This window comes from Lontra canadensis, unplaced genomic scaffold (assembly GCF_010015895.1).
Source record: "Lontra canadensis isolate GAN:19392208 unplaced genomic scaffold, GSC_riverotter_1.0 scaffold40, whole genome shotgun sequence".
NCBI lineage: Eukaryota > Metazoa > Chordata > Mammalia > Carnivora > Mustelidae > Lontra > Lontra canadensis.
Window position 1 is genome coordinate 9,069,662 of NW_022631034.1, and position 19,701 is coordinate 9,089,362.

Sequence of the window (19,701 nt, forward strand, 5' to 3'; positions counted from 1 at the left end):
GCACTCTTAAGGAATTATTTTAGCTGTGTTTCACGTTCTCATCTATAAAATGAGGATAATAATAGTACCTATTCTCACAGAGTTGCTATGAAAATTAAATGATTTTGTGTATGTAACTGACTTAGCAGAATGCCTGAGATGTATTTCAGATCATTACCCAATTGTCACTCTTGCAGTGAGGACCTCATGGCCACTCTGTCCAAAATCACAACCCACCTTTACCATTCCCTTTTCCCCCTCCCCTGGTTTATTTTCCGCCTTTGCAATTATTATTCTCTAACATATAACATATATCTAATTGCTTTATTATCTGCCTTCTCCCACTAAGATGTAAGTTCTATAAAATCAAGGATTTTTGTCCATTTTGTTAAGAGCTGTATTCCCAGTGACTAGTCAGGGTCTGGTACATTGGATGTACTCAATTGGTATGGTAAAGGAATGAATAAATGTTAATGATTATCAATATTAATATTATAGCAATCCAAATTTTTCTTATTGAAACACAATAGCTTATGCTTCCCATTTACTGTTCCAAATTATGCTTATGTCTTATTACATGCTTTATGCAAATTCTGTCCCATACCTAACAATGCCTTCCTATTTAACTTCTGCTCATTTTAGACCCTGCTCAAATTCTATTTCTTTAATACTCCCTGACAATTCTGATGACTAACTCTCTGAATATCTATAGTGTTACTGTCTATACTATACAATAGCACTTAACATATCTTAATTAATTACCAGTGGAAAGAGTAACTTTACTGAAATTTAAATTTACTGAGAGAGGCTGTATCCGTCATGCAATAAGCATTCATGAAAACTGACAGAGGAAGGAGTCCCCAGGAAAAATTCACCATTAATTAGCCATGTAGTCCTCAAATAACAAAAACAGTGCTCTATGTTTTACAAAGTACCTTTAAATACATCAGTCTTGTTTTGACTAGGAGACTATGTCTCCTTGCTGTCAAATTTTCAAAATATTTTCAAGTATGGGGAGACCATTTTCTTGAAGTGAAAAATTAAGAATAATGAAAGTCAAAATTGAAGCAGATAATGACCCAAGAAGTTGTTGAGTTCAGAGAATGCAAATTAGTGGCTTTTCTGGCCCCTATCTTCCTGTCATCTATGTCTGGAAGAGGTCATCCCCAATGTGGCCCTCTAAGGCAGCCATTACCAATTGGTCAGACCTAGCAGACAAGGGGACACCTATTTCCATCCTAACAGTCTAAACCCCTTGGTTCTAAAAGCAAAGAAAACTGATGCTAAGAGATTTAAATTGACTTGTCCAGGCACATACATGATAGCAGACCAAGACCAGAACCATCATCCTGACTCCTCTCCAGAATTCTCTCTACTCTCTCTCCTCATTCATTTCTGAAATGCAGTATTTAAGTTTCCATTCTAAAGCAATCAAAATACAGACAGCAAATCTTTGACAGAGAGTTTTCATATTAATGCTCATGAATATAACGTTGAAATGAAAAATGACAGTTTTGAGTCAAGTGATAGAGCTGGTTAGTCTCTTATTTTTCAGTTGGGTTTATTTACTTAAGCCTAGAATGTGTCATGACTGGAAATAGACAAAACAGATTATTTCCATTCCACTATCCTAGAAAAAGAAAAGGGAATAGTTTTCATTAAATAACTGGGCTCAAATCCAGTCCCAAAATAACTTACACTACTGAATCAACTTTTAAAAGGTGCTATTTCTCTCATTAATGGCAACACGTTATTAGGAGTTCAGCTTAATCACTAAATTTAAATTACAAGAAAAATGTATTTAAAGGAATATGAAAAAAGAAAATAATGGAAAGAAATAAACATCTATTTTAATATAAATAATGACCACTTCCTCAGCACAGAAAACATGCTCACATTTTAGAATTATAATTTTCCAGGGGCGCCTGCGTGGCTCAGTGGATTAAAGCCTCTGCCTTCGGCTTAGGCCTGGGATCGAGCCCTGCATCGGGCTCTCTGCCCAGCAGGGAGCCTGCTTCCTCCTCTCTCTCTCTCTCTCTGCCTGCCTCTCTGCCTACTTGTGATCTCTATCTGTCCAAAAAAAAAAAAAAAAAAGAATTATAATTTTCCAGATCCTCTCCCTAAAGCACAGTTTCCAAATATTGCCATCGCCTTCACAACTTAGTTGGAATGAAACTGACATCAAATTTTTGCCTAGCCATTTGATAATTCTGTCTTGATTAACCCTTATTTTTAGGTATACTATAATTGAAGCTGATTTGGGGGGAGAAACCATCATCTAACACAGTTAGAAATTGCCTCTGGCACTGTTTGCTTTACCCAAGGAAACCAGGATGACAACTGGCAGTTCTGTTACTTTGCAGAGTTAATCCATTTTCACAACTATGTTACTTAGTAGTAAGGTACCAGCAGTTAGTCCCATACTCTATCCTTCTACCCTGAGAAAATGAGTCTGACTCATATTTAAGGGTAGGATGAGGAAAGGAGCAAATATGTGAATCTCTTCTCTTCGACACAGACCCTGCCACCACACCAGAGGAGGAGGACTGTATGCTGAAACTCACAGAGGAAGTTCAAGGCCTGTACTGCCCCTGCTCCACAAAAAAGGGCAGTCAGTTAGAGGATTCTCCTAGGGTATAGATATACAGGAACAATCCCAATGGGCCTCAGAGAAATCTAACCACAAACTGATGCTTGCTAAGAGCCTCCTGGTAAAACTGGAGTGATTTTCACCTCAACCCCCTTTGATGGGATGCCAGGGTGGCTCAGTCAGTTAAGCGTCTGACTTTGGTTCAGGTCAGGATCCCAGCATACTGGGATCAAGTCCCATATCGGGCTCCTTGCTCAGCCCTGGTAGTCCGCGAATTTGGTCAAAACAAAATGAAACCAAGAGCTCTGGTCAGACCCCATCATGTTAGCCCAGGCATGGATCCTGAAAGCAAAAAGAATACTCAAGAGAAACCATGACTTCTAGAAGAACAGTAGTTCCCAAGACATGTTTGTGAAACACTGGAGCACTCTGATTTTTGGCTTAGGCATTCCAAAAATTCAGAAATCACTTCCCCTCCGGCACATTATTGAATATTTTTTAATCAAGGGGACAAGTACCCTACCTAACTTAGAAGAAATTAGTTTCTAAGACACCATTCACAATATGGAAAATTCTTTAAAACACTGTTATTTACATAATTAAAGCCCAAATTTCTTGAAAACTTACTGTATGCTAGTTCATCCAACACAATAAACAGAGAATAAATTTGAGTTGGAAACACTTGCTTTGTTATTAGTTTTGTCATTCCTAGTGACCATGAGCAGTACTGTCATTAAGCCCTTGTTTTCTCTTTTATAAAATAATCATAATAAAATGTATTTCACAGCTTATTCTGAGATTACATGAAAAACACTGGAAAAGGCATAAAAATGACTGGCCCATGAAAGAAACTAAGTAAATAATTTTCTTTCCCCATTTCCTTTTTTTCTTATAAAGAAGATATCCATGTTAAAATGTTTTTGGGTGCTGTATATGGTTTAAAAAATTAAGTAACAAGAGAGTAGGGGCACCTGGGTGACTTGATCAGTAAAGCACCTGACTCCTGATTTCAGCTGATCTCAGGGTGGTGGGTTTAAGCCTCTGCATCAGCGAGAGGTCTGCTTGAGAGTCTCTCTCCCTCTACCTCTGCCCCTCCCCCTACTCACGTGCTCGCACGCACACACTCTCTCTCTCAAATAAATAAATCTTTTTTAAAATTTTTAAAAAATAAAAAATCAAGTAGCATGCCAGCATTTAGATAAGTCTATGAATTATAGTTTATATAACTAATCTGAAGCAGCTACTATTCATATATGTAATTATATACAAAATTTCAATGAATAACTCTGCAGTCCTCTAGCTGAACAATTCAAATTGGCAGCATCATCTGGATCCCTTTTCCCAGAAATATAGTGCAACTGTATTTTTCTTCCAGTCAATCCCACTCTGTTAGAAGGGAAAGAGGGAGGATCTACCCCTGTTCCGTTGAATAATGGCAATATTTTATGGCCTCTTTTCCATGGAGTCCTCTTCTTTTGTGTTAGATTAACATGCACCTCTCAAAGTATTTCTGCTAATCTGTCTTCCAGAGCCTGCTTGTGGGCCTATGATACTACAAATACAGCAAGGCAGTGTTAGGAGCAAATATGTACAGTCCTGCAAAAGAAATTAATAAAAAGAGGGGAAGCACATCATGTTGGATGCATCTAAGAGAATAAGCAGTAACGGTCTCATGGCCAAGAACAACAGCAGGCCGGTCCATCTGTCCATCATGAAACTAAGTTGTGCCTACTAGTTATCAATAGGAGGTGGCCATGCGGGCCTCACACTAAAATAGAAATTCTGTCATCAGGAAGATAAGGTGAGGAGGGAAGAAAAGGATTAACTGTTTCAGAATCAATTTCTGGGTGAGCATGATGAACACAAAGAATTACCACCTGTTTCTTATTCGCAGACTATGAAATTCTTATTCATCCTGTTATTCTTTCATTAAGGATTTTCTGAGTGCTTTCTAGAAGCCAGACACAATGCTAGCCACGATGGATCCAAAGAATAATTTTCTGGGGTGCCAGGCTGGCTCAATTGGTAAGAGCTCGTGACTCTTGATTTTGGGATTGTGAATTTGAAATTTTTTTCATGGGGTGTAAAATTTTTTTCATTAAAAAGGGATTAAGTTCCTTCTTTTAGGAATTCTGCTTCATGAAAGAGACAGAGAAGTAAACAAAAAATTATAAAACGGAAAGATGACAGCCAATGTGTATACAATATGGGGTGGGAACCCAAAGAAAGTAGTCATTAACTATGCAAAAATATGCCAGCTTCACAAATTTGTGAGTCTGCCTGGCACAGGAGCTATGCTAATCTCTGTAATATTTCAGTGTTGTTATGTGTGCTATAGAAGTGAGGTCAACCAGAGAGATAGAACAGAAAATCTAAGAACAAAGAGAAGGGTCTCAAACAACTTGTTTGCCTTAGGGTGGAAGAAAAATTGTTACCACCTTTACTTTCACTATCGCAGTCCTTTTTTCTTAAGTATGTGTGTTTGCTAATTTTTATATGATTTTTAATCTTATCAACTCTATCTAACCATATCCACTTCTATTTTCTCTATGTTTGAGAGTGTGACCACTGGGCAACAAATAGATACAGATATGGATATACATGTAGATCATTTGTCAATGTTAAAGATAAAACCGGAAATAGCATCTTGGCTTCAAGAAATATGAGTTACAGTATGATTCTTAAGTTTTACAATAGAACATTTTCATTAAGGGCAATTTCTAACAGAAGAGTGACTCTAAGGCATAGCATTTATTGACATTTAGCCAAATTAAGATGTTCATACAATAAATGCTCAGTGTGCTTTAAGGTCTACTATTAAAAGCTTCCTTTCAAATGCAGAATTGAATGAGGAGTGAATTGAGGCATTCCCATTTAAGCTAAGGTGGACATTCTGAGTCAACTAGCAGCTTGAAAATTCAATTTAAATATTTGCTGGTTTTGTTGCTAATGTGCACTTGAAAATACAAAATTCACATCAGTTTCACATCAGGTGAAATTTGAAATTTGGTGCTAGATTATTTGCCCTTTGATTATCTCTGGCATTGGCATTCCTCTTTGTTGTCCCTGAAGCCATGCTCCACCTAGAGCTACATGCATAAAAAAACTAATGTTCCCCTCTCTAACCCCTCGCCCGTCACAGGAGCCAATGGCACATTCTGGAAATGAAGCACGAGCCATCAGCGACCAGGTACTAGCACCAGGCTCACCCAGAGTCAGGATCGTCCTTGAAGAACCCCCTCCAAAGAATAACAGCCATCACTCTCCATGCCTCTGTCCTGATATCCTGTCCTGGTGGCCACCAAAACTGAAATGCCCTATCCCCTGACAGACTCAAAAGAACAAAATCACACTGTTACCGATAGAGATCAATCTGACAAACACAAAAGCCTTAAATTTTATCTCTAATCTCGACTTCAGTCACCTAATTGGCCTTTGGGACCTGCCAAAATTTCATTTGTACCTTACTTGAATATCGTGAAAACTACAGTGCCCATTTTGAGATATTTGTTTAATACCTATCAATTCTGTATAAGTAATTTTTGGTCACTTGTTCTCAATGTGCTTCTCTTATGGTTATGCCTAGCACAGCTTCACTGGTCATTTTGTTTACGGGCTATTTTGTACTGATGGCGGTGGTGTTGGTGACGCTGTAGCTTCTCTCCTCTACTCTAACAAGTGGACAAGTATTGTCCTCTAAATGGACACGTTTTTGCCAGGATCTATGCTATCCCCTACAGACTTTGGCTACAGATGTCTAATCATCATCGGTTGTTTTCATTTATTACATTAAAACCTCCCCCAAAATGGGTTAAAAAATAAAAAGTAAGTGTCCTTACAGAGTGATTTGAGTAATGACTCAAGCCCAAGGAGTTTGACTTATAAATGCTATAGAGAAAGTCATTTATTAATTTACAGTCTAAGGCCTGGAGATGGAGGCTGACAGAAGCATTGATTAGTGGAAGTGAAAAAAGTGGGTATTACGGTGAATGAAATGGTTTCTTTCCGGTGGTGGAAGTTGTGATGCCTCTTCCAGATCATCGGTAGCCAATATTCAGAGGAGAGAGGTAAATATTAAATGAGCAACAGGCAAAAGGGCTCGGTAAAACTCAGCGTACTTGTGCCTCATGACTCCAAAGATCCAGGAGAATACTAATAGTATGGCTTTGAGAAATTATTTTTTTAGAGCACTGTTACACATGGTAGCAATGCTTTGCTCTTTGCTCATATAAACCAATCTAAACTACAGTGTTGTTGAAGTAAAATACAGCCCTAGTAATTCAATTTCAAACACATTCAACCTTTTGTAACACACTTCTGAATTATGGTTTGTGGATAATTGTAAAAACCACCATTTCTTCAGCATATACATACTACCTCTCAGGCCTTGGTCGATGTGATAATTACTGATGAGCAAACGGCCTAAAAGACTAACGTCATCTGTCCCAGACATGAGTATGTTAGTAACACTGTACGTCTGCATAAAAGAAAATGTCCTGTGAGTTGGCTATTCCCCAGTTCTCACACTCGAGGAACAGCTGTCATCCCCACTCACAGGGCCAATCTCTGGACACGCAATCCCCAGGAACACGTTCATAGGAGCAGGGGTTCCTGTCGGTGGCCAGCCACATACTACAGTGCATTTACAGCCTTCAGGAACCTACACACACTTATTCACATTCTTGGACCCCTTTTAAGCATCTTGTTAGATCTTTAGATCCTATTTTTAATAACCCTTTTAATCTTTTCAAAATGCTCAGCCAAAGACCAGAGCCACAGCTTAGCTTTAAGCTACACATCCTAGATCTTCCATTTTAATTTGTACTCAGGCAACAATGTGCTCTTTCTTCATAGCTAGGAATAGATTTTCCTTCATGAAGGAATAAAATGTGCTCTTAAGGAAAACAGTGTTCATTTTCAATAAACATTTACTAAGTAACTAGCTTTTCGAAAGTAAAAGGCTAGGCCTGAAGAGGGTAAAAAAGATAGATGAGACCCAGTCTGTGACTGCCAGGAGCTTAAAACCTAATTACGGAGATAGAAATAGTAGGAATCGGGGTTAAAATTTGAAGTGGAGCCCCGTGGTCCCTCTCCAAGGAACAAGTGACAGCGTGTTGCTTCTCTAAGGAGCGAAGCTCTGGAGGTGTCACAATACGAGAAAGGGGGCTGAAAATAATCATCCTCTGAAATAAAGGTTAACGATTCCAGTTCTAGCAATAACTCTTCAGGTGGGGGAACAACACAGGAAAAAGGGAACCATACTCAAGAAGTGACTTGAGTATGTGTGGGGGTGAGCATTTACAAACCACGTAGCCCCCGCTCCCCACACCTGCCCCAGCACCCCTGCTCTTAGGAGGCCCCAGGCACAGAAGAGAGGGTATCTTGCGTCTCAGAGGTCTTGAGCTAGGAAGAGAACCATAACGTCTACCACGCTGCAGGTTTTCAGGTGCAGCTCCTCATGACACTGCAATGTATATTCATTTCCCTACCGTCCTTATTTAATAGTGAACAAATAATATTTTATGCAGAAATCTCGAGCAAGAGGGACTTAACCGGAGTAGGTGATTACCTTTGTCACTCATTAAGAGGCTGTCTCTTCGGGGGATGCCTGAGTCACTGCCAGGTTGAGTTGTTTAGAAAGGAGTCTGTGATAAAAACAAGTATGAAGATGATTATCTAAAGCAAATGATTTTAACTTCTTAAAAACCTACATGTGGGGGAAACTCTCACAACCCTAATTTATACTCCCTAAGAACCAGGAGAATTAGCCTAATGTTCTTCTAACACATAAAATACTGCCTGCATCTACTCTCTTTGAAGGAAACCGTGTTCTCCTCTTTACTACTGGAATAAAATTCTCTCTGCCACAGCCTCCTAAATCTCGGTCCTTATTTTTATTATCTACTCTCACACCTCACACCACCTGTAACACGCATCCCTAGCCAGCTGATTTCTCTATCCTGTCTTCCACTTTTATGCACCTTTTTTTCAACACTCCCATCAGTGCTTTTCTGTTTAGCTGCCACGCTGATCAACAAAGGGGTTGTAGTAGGCAGCATTTTTCTTTTGTGTTGTAGTAGGTGGCATTTTTCTTTTGTGTTTAGTTCTTCTTTCCCTAACGTTAGGCTAAGTATTTTAAATGATTACACAACACATAACTCTTTGCGAAAACTTATTACAAAAAAGTATTTTCTTAATGAAAGGGAAAAGTTAATTTTACCAGGTAGAAAACCACCACTAAAATTTGGTCATTTTTCCTGTCCATCCCTTTTCTATGTATGTCTCTTAACTTTTTATTTTGAAAAACATTTAGACCTACAGAAAAGTTGCAAAAATAGTAAGGACAGTTGTGTATACTCTTCACCCAGCTTCCCCTCTGCTAACATCGTCCATTACACTACAGTATAATTATCAAAACCTTCTATGCATATTCTGACACGATCTATATACCATTTTTATCTAATATATGGTCGTCTTTCTCCAGTTGTCTCAATAATGTCCTTTATAGAATTTGTCCCTCGTCCAGATCCAAGACCACAGCCCACATGTAGGTGGCATATCTTGTTGGTCCCCTTCATCTGGAACAGGTCTTCAAACTTCTCTTTTCATGACAATTTTCCAGAAGTACCAGAGTAGTTATTCTGAAGAATATGGCTTTGGGTCTGTCTAACCTGTTTCCACATGACTAGATTCAGGTTATGCTTTCTGGGCCAGAATACTACAGAAACCATGTTTTAACGTTCTCAGTGCATCACAACGGGAATCAAATCTCAGTGTTTCTGTCATGGGTGATATTAACTTTGATCCCCCAGTAAGGCGGTGTCAGTGAGGTTTCTCCTCTATAAACTACCATTTCTCATTTTGCAATTAATAAGTATTCTCTGCAGAGGTATTCTGTTTATACAAATTATATATGCCGTTCTTTCTCAGACTTTTATCATCCACTAATCATTCTTCTGAGTCAGTTGTTTCCACAATGGTTCCAAAATAGTGGTTTTTTTCTACTTCCATTATTTCTTCTATGTCTATTAGTTGATGTCACCATTCCATTCTCTTAAAGTTCTTGATTCGTATTTGTATTCCTATAAGTATGTCCCAATTCAAGACTTTTCAAGTTGTTTTTAAATCTTTTTTGTTAAATGTTATCACGCTTTAAAAAATTTTACATTCTCAACGTTACATCAAGAAGCCCAGAACTGACATTTCATATTGCTCCATTTAACCCTTTTCCTACCTCATAAAACTGAAATTTCTAAGTCTTGCTTCAAACTTCCAATTATAATCCAAGACTAACTCTGCCTCATGACAGTGCTACTTAATTAGTCCTGGAAAACATCTAACTCCTATCCAAGAATCTTGTTAATATATCTCTGCTTTGTACAAACTAATTCTCATTTTTATCACACTTCATTCATCACATGGTGGAGAATAAGGAAGGCTTAGCCCAATCCTATAATTTAAGGACCAGGAACCTTCTATCCCCCTAGTTCAATTTTGTGTTCAGACAAAAATCAAAATGTAATCTTCAGAAAATGCATTGATTCAATAACCTCAGTGAAAAAAATACTTGGGATGTTAACAGTCTGAAATTCAATAATCTTTTAAAATGTGTTTACTATTAAGCAACTGAACAATTAAAAATAATTAAACGTTCACTTCTATTTCTAAAACGCAATTTCGGGTTTGTCAAGCCCTGCCAAGTTCCCCCGTCTTTTGCATCCTTCCTCTCCCAAAAGCTATGGTTCAATCTTAGTCCCAGCCTGGTTTCTAGAAGCAATCCTGATTTTAGACATAAAATTTAGCCAGCCTCTCTACAACTGACATCAAATTAAACATGCTCTTTTCTCTTAACTTTTTCACTTCAGCTCTTGACTCCTTGACCAGATTTCCCCATCTTGAACCAACAACTGTCCTTCCCTATCTGTTGACTAATCCCCTGCCTAGATCTTTAAATATCAGTGTAACTAAAAATTCTCCACCAGCTTGCTCTTCCTTCTTGTTCGTATAACTCTGCCACTACATGTTGAATTGCTCTATCTCACTTCCCACACCTGTGATCTTTCTCATTTATTCAACAAACATTTATGAAATACCTCTTCTATGTCTAATATTTTGCTAAACTCATGTGCAGAGAGTAGTGATTTAAAAAGAAGCGGGGGGTAGTTTAACTCCTGAGCTTAAGAAACTGTATTCCTCTGAGGGCAACAGACAGTAAGTGGGTACACAAAGAAACAGCCGTGTGATTACATGGTATGAAAAGTATTAGGAAACAAATAGGAAATAATGGAGTTTAATCAGGGAAAGCATTTCTGACTGACATTGAGGATGGAGATTTGGAGGATGAAAAAGAACTAGCCATGAAAAGCACTGGAAAAAGGAGGATTTCTAGCTGAACTATAGCAAGTGTGAATACCCTAAAAAGCTTAGGGAGTTGGAGGAGCTAAATGGAAGCCAGTGGGGTTGGAATATATTGAGGGAAGAGGAAAAATGCTTATGCGTTAAAGGAGAAGCAGATCATGCAAACCCTTGGGAGCTACAGAAAGGAATTTTGATTATAACTCCAACGAAAAGCTATTGAAGGCTGTGAGTAGGAAAACCACATGACTTTCATTTTTTAAAAGATTACCCTGGCAAGTTGAAAAGAGGCTTTCAAACAAAAACATGTCCACAAACAAGCATAGCACCATTTTTCATAATAGTCAAAAGTGGAAGCAACCTAAATGTCCATCAACAGATGAATGAATAAACAACATATGATATCCATATGAGGGAATATTATTCAGTCATAAAAAAAATGAAGCACCAATCCATGCTACATAATGGATGAACCATAATGAAAACATTATGCCTAGTGAAAGAAGCCAGACAGAAAAGGTTACTTATGTACAATCCCCTGTGTATGAAATGTCTAGAATAGGCAAATTCATAGAAAGGAAAAGTAGACCAGTGGTTTCCATAACTGCACTAGAGCAGTGACAGTAGAGATTGGAAAGGGGAAAGACCCACTGTGTATTTTGGAAGTAAAATTTAGAGGGTTTGCTGATGTCAGGAATGGAGGTGGAGAGAGGGAGGCAAGGAAGGCAGGAAGAAGGGAGAAAGGGATATTCAGAAGCTTCAGACCTAGAGGACGAACACGTTTTAAGAAGAAATGAAGAACTCAGCTTTGGACCTATTAACCCTGAGATGCCCCAACACCATCTGGACAACCCTATGTTAAGAAATATATACTTTCTAGTATATTACTTAAACTTTTCTAGACTTCAGTTTCTTCATCTATAAAACAGGAACACGAATGGTATTTACCTTAGATGGTTGCTCTGAGAATTAAATTAGGTAACTGATATAAAGTTCTTAGCACAATTTCTAACACATAATAAATCTTCAATCACTGTTGTTCAATCATCAAGATTACTATTATTGTTACAATCTTTGGCCTGATTACTATACTTACTCCATACGTTGCCTCTCTGTTCCTCCTTCCAGCACCTGCAGGAGCCTGGCCTGCTCTATTATGAGCAATCTCAGACTCTCCCAATCTGCTCTGTCTTGCTGCAGCTGAGGCTACAACTGGCCATTTTCAGAGATGTATTGAGAGAGGGATCTGACTGACTGAAAATTATATTCGGATCCCTTAGCTAGACAAGTGCATTCCTACAGTGGAGAAGGCATGCTGGGCTCAAATAATGGCACAACAATTTCCTTATTAAAAGCATCCAGGGGCACCTGGGTGGCTCAGTCGTTAAGCGTCTGCCTTCGGCTCAGGTCATGATCCCAGTGTCCTGGGATTAAGCCCCACATTGGGCTCCCTGCTTGGCGGGAAGCCTGGCTCTTGGTTCTCCCTCTCCCACTCCCCCTGCTTCTGTTCCCTCTCTCTCCGTCTGTGTCTCTGTCAAATAAATAAATAAAATCTTAAAAAAAAAAAAAAGCATCCAACTCATTTTCTTCTAATTTTATACTTCCTTGGCATCTTTCTGTCCTTAATTTTAGTTTCCAAGCTTCCTTTTCCACAGGGAATAAAAAGTGCTGACAACTCACATGAGTATTCTAGGCTACTTGGCAGTTAATTTCTTCACAGAGACGTGTAAGTTGATGTTCTGGTTTATAATCAGACTCTTGTAAGTTTAGCTAGAAGGAATCAATTTGCCTGGGCCTATTAACCTCTGGGTGACCCCATAGTAACCCAGTTTCCACACCTGAAAGCTGTGTGTCAGACTCTGGGCAACAACAGTCACTCTTGACATGCACACTGTAATACCAGGTTGAAACGGCCATCCAGATATAAGAATACAATATTTCACAGATATTGGTAATTATTAAATGTGTTAATAAATATTATAGTGCCTGGCACATGTTAGGCTGTCAATAAACATTAGTTTATGTTTTATTTTTATATGCAATATATTGCATATTTTTTAATATGCAAACCATATGTAATCCAGTAGGGGGGAAATCCAAGTCTGAAAAATTTCCAGATGAACTGAAATAAAATTTTTTTTCCCACTTCACTCCAATCTATTCCTAAATCTCCCCATTCTAGTTTCCTTTTTCGTGTTCTCTCATTTGTGTAATGACTTTTGCAACTGGCTGTTTTCATAGTTTATCACTTGGTAATGCTTGAAGGCTTAATGCCAGTAAAAGTGGCATATGAAAATAATCTTATATATTCTGAGGAATAATTTATTCACAAGCTCTGTTATCTTGGGCAAGTCATTTAGCCTATAGATATAGATATAGATATATAGATATATCTATGTCTCATTAATCAGTAACTGTGCCATGTCTAACTATATTCACTATTGAATCCTCACAACTTAGCACAAAGTAGGTGTGATTGACATTTAGGTCGATAACTAGAGAAATGGATGTTAAGATTATATTTTGTTCAAAAATCTGATAAATAAGCCCATTTTTTACAATAAAGAAGATGGAAATCAGGCACTAGTTATCCATAAAAGTTTAAAGTTCTTGTATAAAGAAAAATTATTGACAAAAAATCCGCTGACTAAAGGTAAAGAACAGACTCTCATGTAGGCTTTCTATGTTCCAGCCTCAACATCATGATGATGAATGAATGAATGAGGGAGTGGATTGATGGGTCAGTCAACAAGCAAAATGCTTTATACAAAATACATACAGAAGTATACTTTTAAAATATACCTTTTTAATGCATAAATTTCCTGCCCAGCTTTTTTCATTTGGGTTTTTTCCCCATCTCAGAATGCCCAGAAAACCTTGCTCATGATAGCTATCCTTCTGGAGTTTCTGTCACTTTTAGGAAATGATGGCACAATTCAGTATTGATTATAATAACAGGATGTAACAGGAGCTTCCAAGTCTTCAATTTTTAGTGGCATATTTACTTACTAGAAATTATCTTTAGCTCTCTATCTCACCTGTTCCACATTTGTGACTATGAAGTAATTATAAATGATAATTTTCCCCTTTGTTAATAAATAATTTAAAGAACGTAGAGAAATTTTATCTAAATTCAGTTAGCCAATATATATAGCACATCATTAGTTTCAGATATAGGGTTCAACGATTCATCAGTTGTGTATAACACTCAGTGCTCATCACATCACACACCCTTCTTAATGCCCATCACCCAGTTACCCCAACACCCACCCACCGTTTTTCACAACCCTCTGTTTTTCCCAGAATCAAGAGTCTCTCATAGTTTGTCTCCCTCTCTGATTTCTTCTCATTCAGTTTTCCCTCCCTTCCCCCATGGTCCTCCATGCTATTCCTTATGTTCCACATATGAGTGAAACCATATGATAACTGTCTTTCTCTGACTGACTTATTTCACTTAGCATAATCTCCTCCAGTTCCAACCACATTGATGTAAATGGTAGGTATTCAACCTCTCTGCTGGGTAATATTCCATTATATATACATAGGGGATTTTTAAAAAGTCAATTTAAATCTGTTACTGCTGGTATATAGCAAAAACAAAAAACAAAAGCAGGACAACAATTTGAAAATTAGCACACCAAGTCAAGAATGAGAAAACACACTTGCAGAAGAAGTTTTATTGTCTTTTCAAATAAACCTCTCACGTTTCCAGGAAAAGTATTAGAACTATACTTCTGTTTCCTTTCTTCTTTTATCCATAATCATTGTAGCCTAAATAAAATCATGTTTTCTAGACTTCAGTTCCCCTCAGTTCAATTTAGTTCAATTTAACAAACATTTCTGACTACCTGCTGGGGACCAGACACTATACCAGGTTCTTAGGAGTCAAAGTTTAACAAGACATATTTTCTAATTCATGAAGTTCACAGCTTAATTAGTACATTATTTTGTTTGTTTGTTTTTCAAAGCTTCTGTCCCATTCTACTATCAACCAGAATTGCTCTCCTTTCATCAGTTCTGTGTTTTGGGGGTTGATATAAGATATTATTGTTTTGAGATATTTAAAAAGTCACTGGTCTAGAGGAAGCAACGAACACTTAAATAAATACCATACAGTGTTCTACAAGTAATAATTGTATTTTCTCAACCTGGGTTCCCCAGAATACAGAGCCTAAAACAAAGGAATGTGAGTCAGGGTATAAGAGTTAGAAAAGAGGGAGCAAACCAGAGAAGGAAGGAGAGGCGAAGAAGATTCATTATCGAGTTGACTGGCTACCCATACGGATGGCTGGATTCTCAGTCTCATAGAACACCCTGATAACCTCCCTGGGGCGGGGGTGGGGGGAGCAGAAAGCATGTATACATTACTCTGCTCTTCCCTAGTCCAGGGTGTACCCCTAGGGCATTAACTCCCCATCACTCCTGAATCGCACATGCATGAGTACCGGGAAAAATCCCAGAGGTATCCCATGCTACTTCACCATCAAGTAAAGAATCCCTGGGGGACAGCAGGGAAGTGGGGTGGGTGGGGGAACCAGTGAGAGTGAAAACTGCAAAGCCCTCAGGCGCGGCACTGTCAGACTGTTCCTGCAAGAAGATGGACAGCATCTTCCTACAAGTTGTCACTGCAGTCATGGACTGGAATAAAAGGGCCAAGAAAATTTGAAGTGGTGCACAAGAAGGACTGAACAAGCATATATGAGGCACAGAAGTAGAGCAGAGTAGAGAACGATTAATTCTGCCTGGAAGGAGAAGGGCCAGGAAAATTTCACAGACATAAAGTTCCTCAGAAAAATTCTCCCAATGGCAAAAGGGGATAGGTATTCCAAACAGAAGGAACAATATGTATAAGACACAGAGGTCTGAAACAGCAAGCTGTGTCTGAAGAATTGTAAGAAAAATCAGTATTACTGGAGGTAAAGTGGCAGCAAAGGTCATTAGAAATGTGGATAAGGCCCAAAATATTATGGATTTGGTAAGCCATGTGAAGAATTTAAATTTTGTAACAGAAAAGAATGGACAACAGTCATTTGAGTGATTTTAAATGAAAAAGTGAATTTGGGAAAGGGTATAAATGAAATAATAATAATTAACATTTTTATATTTGTGAAATGAGAAGTGGGATGTGTGAAAAGGAAGTAGGAAATATGAAAAGGTAGAATATTGCCTTTAAATAGACTATGCCATATTAAGGATATATACTGTAAGCCCTTAAACAAGCATTTAAAAAAAATAATAATAAAGGTGCCAGGTGGGGGACGGGGTTAAGCATCTGATTCTTGATTTTGGCTCAGGTTATTATTTCAGGGTCATGAGATCGAGCCCCACATCTGCTTAAGATTCTCTGTCTCCCTCTGCCCCTCTCCCCTTCTGAAATAATAAGGAGAAGCAGCAGCAGCAGCAGCAGTAGTAGTAGTAGTAGTAGTAGTATAGTTAAGAAGCCAATAGAGGAAATAAAATGGAACACACACACAAATTCATTTAACCCAAATAAATCAAGAAAAGAAGAAAACATGGAAGAAAAAGAAATAAAAAACTAGCAATATAGTATACTTAAACCCAATTATTTCAATAATCATAGTAAATGTAAACAGACTAAACATCCCCAATTTAAAGGACAAATCAGTGCAATATGGTTGAACCACACAAACATTATGCTAGTGAAAGAAATGAACCAAAAGAGTACATGGTGAATAACTGAAATTATATGAAAAGTTTAAATCAGACAAAAACATTTCATATTGATAAATGTCAAATCAGTGGTTGCCTAGGACAGAGTTAGTACAAGAGACTGATCATTTGAGTCAGTCTTCTATAGTCAAAGGTACAAAAGTAAACCTTTGAGATGAAATGTTCCATATCAAATAAATGGTTTGGTGGTTATATAGGTCTATACATTTTTTAAAGAAACTGATCTGTATACTTAGAATGGATGAGTATTATTGTATATAACTTATATCTAAACAAAGTAGATTTTTTTAAAAATAGGAAGCAAATATCTCTCAAGTTTCTGACTTGAACAAATCAGTAAGTGGCAATAATGGAGACAGTATAGGAGGAAGAAAAAGTTTGGGCTTCACCTAAGAAAGCTGTTTATATGGAGAGACAATTTGCAGCTACACCACTCACTATGCAAGAGGCTGGAAGAGCAAGGAAAAATAAGATAGAGTTCCCTAATCTTGAAGGGTAAGCACAAGTCTAATGAAGGATATATGAAAATAACTTAGTTTAACATACTCTGAGGGATGCGTGCGTAGCTCAGTTGGTTAAGCACCTAACTTTGGCTAAGGTCATGATCCCAGGGTCCTGGGATTGACTCCCACATCAGGGTCCTTGCTCAGCAAGGAGGGAGCCTGCTTCTCCCTCTGCCTGCTCTGCCTGCTCTGCCTGCAGCTCTCCATACTTCTGCTCTCTCTCTGACAAATAAATAAATAAAAATCTTTATAATATATATATACACACACACACACACACACACACACACATACAAACATACATACTCTGAGATATGTTCTACTAGCATTATGAACAATGTATTCTGGGAAAGATGCTTAAAAATAGTTAAAAATACTACAAATTTCCCATCAACAGGTGAAACCCAAATGCTTGTATATCCACACAATGGAATATTATTCAACAATTTTTAAAAAACTATTGAACATGTAAAAACATGGATGAATTTCAAAATAACTATGTTGAATGAAAAGAAGCCAGATCCAGCTTCCTCTAAAAAGATGACATACTGTATTGATTCCATTCATATACAACTCCAGAAAATGAAAACTTATCTTTAGTGACAGGAAGAAGATGAGGGAGGTGGCCATAGGGAGAGGGAGATAAGACCTGATGGAATGGAGAGATTACAAAGGGAAATGAAGAAATCATTGCATATATCCATTATCTTAATGATAGTGAGAGTTTCAGACCTTTTCTGACCCCTCTTCTTCCAGGCAGAATGAATCATGCTCTATCCTGTTCTACTTCTATGCCTTATGTTGGTTTCACAGGTAATACATCTGTCAAAACTTATCAAACTGACTAAATATATGCAGTTTATGTAGTCACTTATATCTCAACAAAACTGCAATAAAAAAATACTAAAATAATCTTGGGAGAGGTGATAGATAAAATGTTAATGCTATACCAAGTAACATATGATCTGTATTTACAGCATAAATTTCTAACACTAAAGATAATGAAAAAAAATATTCGAGTTGGAATAGTGACATTGGCTAATGCTAATTGAAGGTTTACAATGAACCAGGCACTTTGTTCTGTCTCTCACTTCATCCTCACAACAACCCTATGGAGTAGACAGTATTAATATCCCCAAGTTATAAATGAAGAAACTGAAGGCACAGAATTACGAATGTGTTCAACTGTGAGTAGCAGAAAAACCAGCTTCAATGGCTTGGAAAGAAATGGTTGCCACTGTTACTAAAAAAAAAAATACAAGCAAAAATACCAAAAGAGAGGAGGGAGAAAGCAAGATGGCAGAGGAATAGGAGACTGAAATTCATTGGATCCCAGGAGTTCAGCTAGACAGTTATCAAACCATCTGAACACCTACAAACTCAACAGGAGAAAAAAGAGAAGAGCAGCAATTCTAGGAATAGAAAATCGGCCACTTTCTGGAAGTTAGGACGTACAGAGAAGTGACTCCTAAGCAACAGGAAGATAGACTGCATGGGGAGGGGCCGGATCCCAGAAAGTGAGAGAGCAGCAGAGCACAAAATCAGAACTTTTAGAAGTCTGCTCCACTGAGGGATGTTTCTCCAGAGGCTAAGCGGGGGGCAGAGCCCTCGCTGGGACAGTGTGGTCACAGGACCCGAGGGGTCACAAAAAGACCAGGGGTGTCTGAGTGTGACAGAGCTCCCAGGCATCGGAGCAGGGAAGCTGGCAATAGAGATAGCCAAGGAGTGTGCGCTCAGCTCTGGGTTACCTTAAACCATGATCCAAGGCACCGTTGAGCCACTTCTATTCAGGCAGGGACCCAACAAGCAGCATATCCGGGAAGACTCACCTTCCTCCTTCTGAAGGAGAGGCACAGGAGCACGCTGCAGAAATCTGCTGGGTTTGGAGACACCAAATGGGGCTTTGCGCCAGAGATAGAAATGCTGGGTCACAGGCTGCGTGACCTCAGAGTGTAGCTGGAGACCAGGGAGACAGAAAGGATTGACTACTTTTCTCTCAGGGTGCACTGGGGAGTGAGGTCCCGAGCTCCCGGCTCCTACAGGGTCGGAGATTTGAGACTGCCATCCCCGTTCCCCTCCTCCAAAGCTGTACAGAAAGTGTTCAGGGAACAAAAACTATGGAGACCAAACTTGAGCAGATTACTTAGCCCAGCCCCTAACAAGGGCGGTGCAATTCTGCCTGGGGCAAAGACATTTGAGAATCACTGCAAGAAGCCCCTCCCCAGAAGATCAGCAAGAACATCCAGCCAAGACCAAGTTCACCGATCAATCAGAATAGCAGAACTCCAAAGCTAGGGGAAAGCAACACATAGAATTCATGGCTTTTTTCCCATGATCCCTTAGTCTTGTAAATTTTTTTAATTTTATTTTTTTCTTATTTTTTAACTTTCTTCTTTCCTATTTAAACTTTTTAAACTATTTTATCAATACATTTTTCAAAAAATCTTTTAAATTTTCACTGCTATAGTTGAATTGTATCCCTTCATTGTATTTAACCTTATTTTTTGTATACATATGGGTTTTTTTTTTCTTTAAAACTTTGGGATACAATTTCCTCTAATAGATCAAAATATACCCTAAATC

The 19,701-nt window shown here is 38.3% G+C and overlaps 1 protein-coding gene and 1 non-coding gene across 4 annotated transcripts in view; both read right to left on the reverse strand.

The window, feature by feature from the left end:
- The window catches only part of SLC44A5 (solute carrier family 44 member 5), a 393,104-nt gene that overhangs the window by 325,931 nt on the left and 47,472 nt on the right, over window positions 1–19,701 (reverse strand). For all 3 annotated transcript variants that reach the window (XM_032870125.1, XM_032870124.1, XM_032870123.1), the window contains exon 2: window positions 8,139–8,214. In XM_032870125.1, the coding sequence (XP_032726016.1) occupies window positions 8,139–8,151 (13 nt within the window). In that variant the 5' untranslated portion in view covers window positions 8,152–8,214. The remainder of the gene's footprint in view (window positions 1–8,138; window positions 8,215–19,701) is intronic.
- LOC116875126 lies at window positions 4,815–4,917 on the reverse strand. Its single transcript, XR_004384146.1, has one exon. It is a non-coding gene; the product is annotated as a U6 spliceosomal RNA (small nuclear RNA).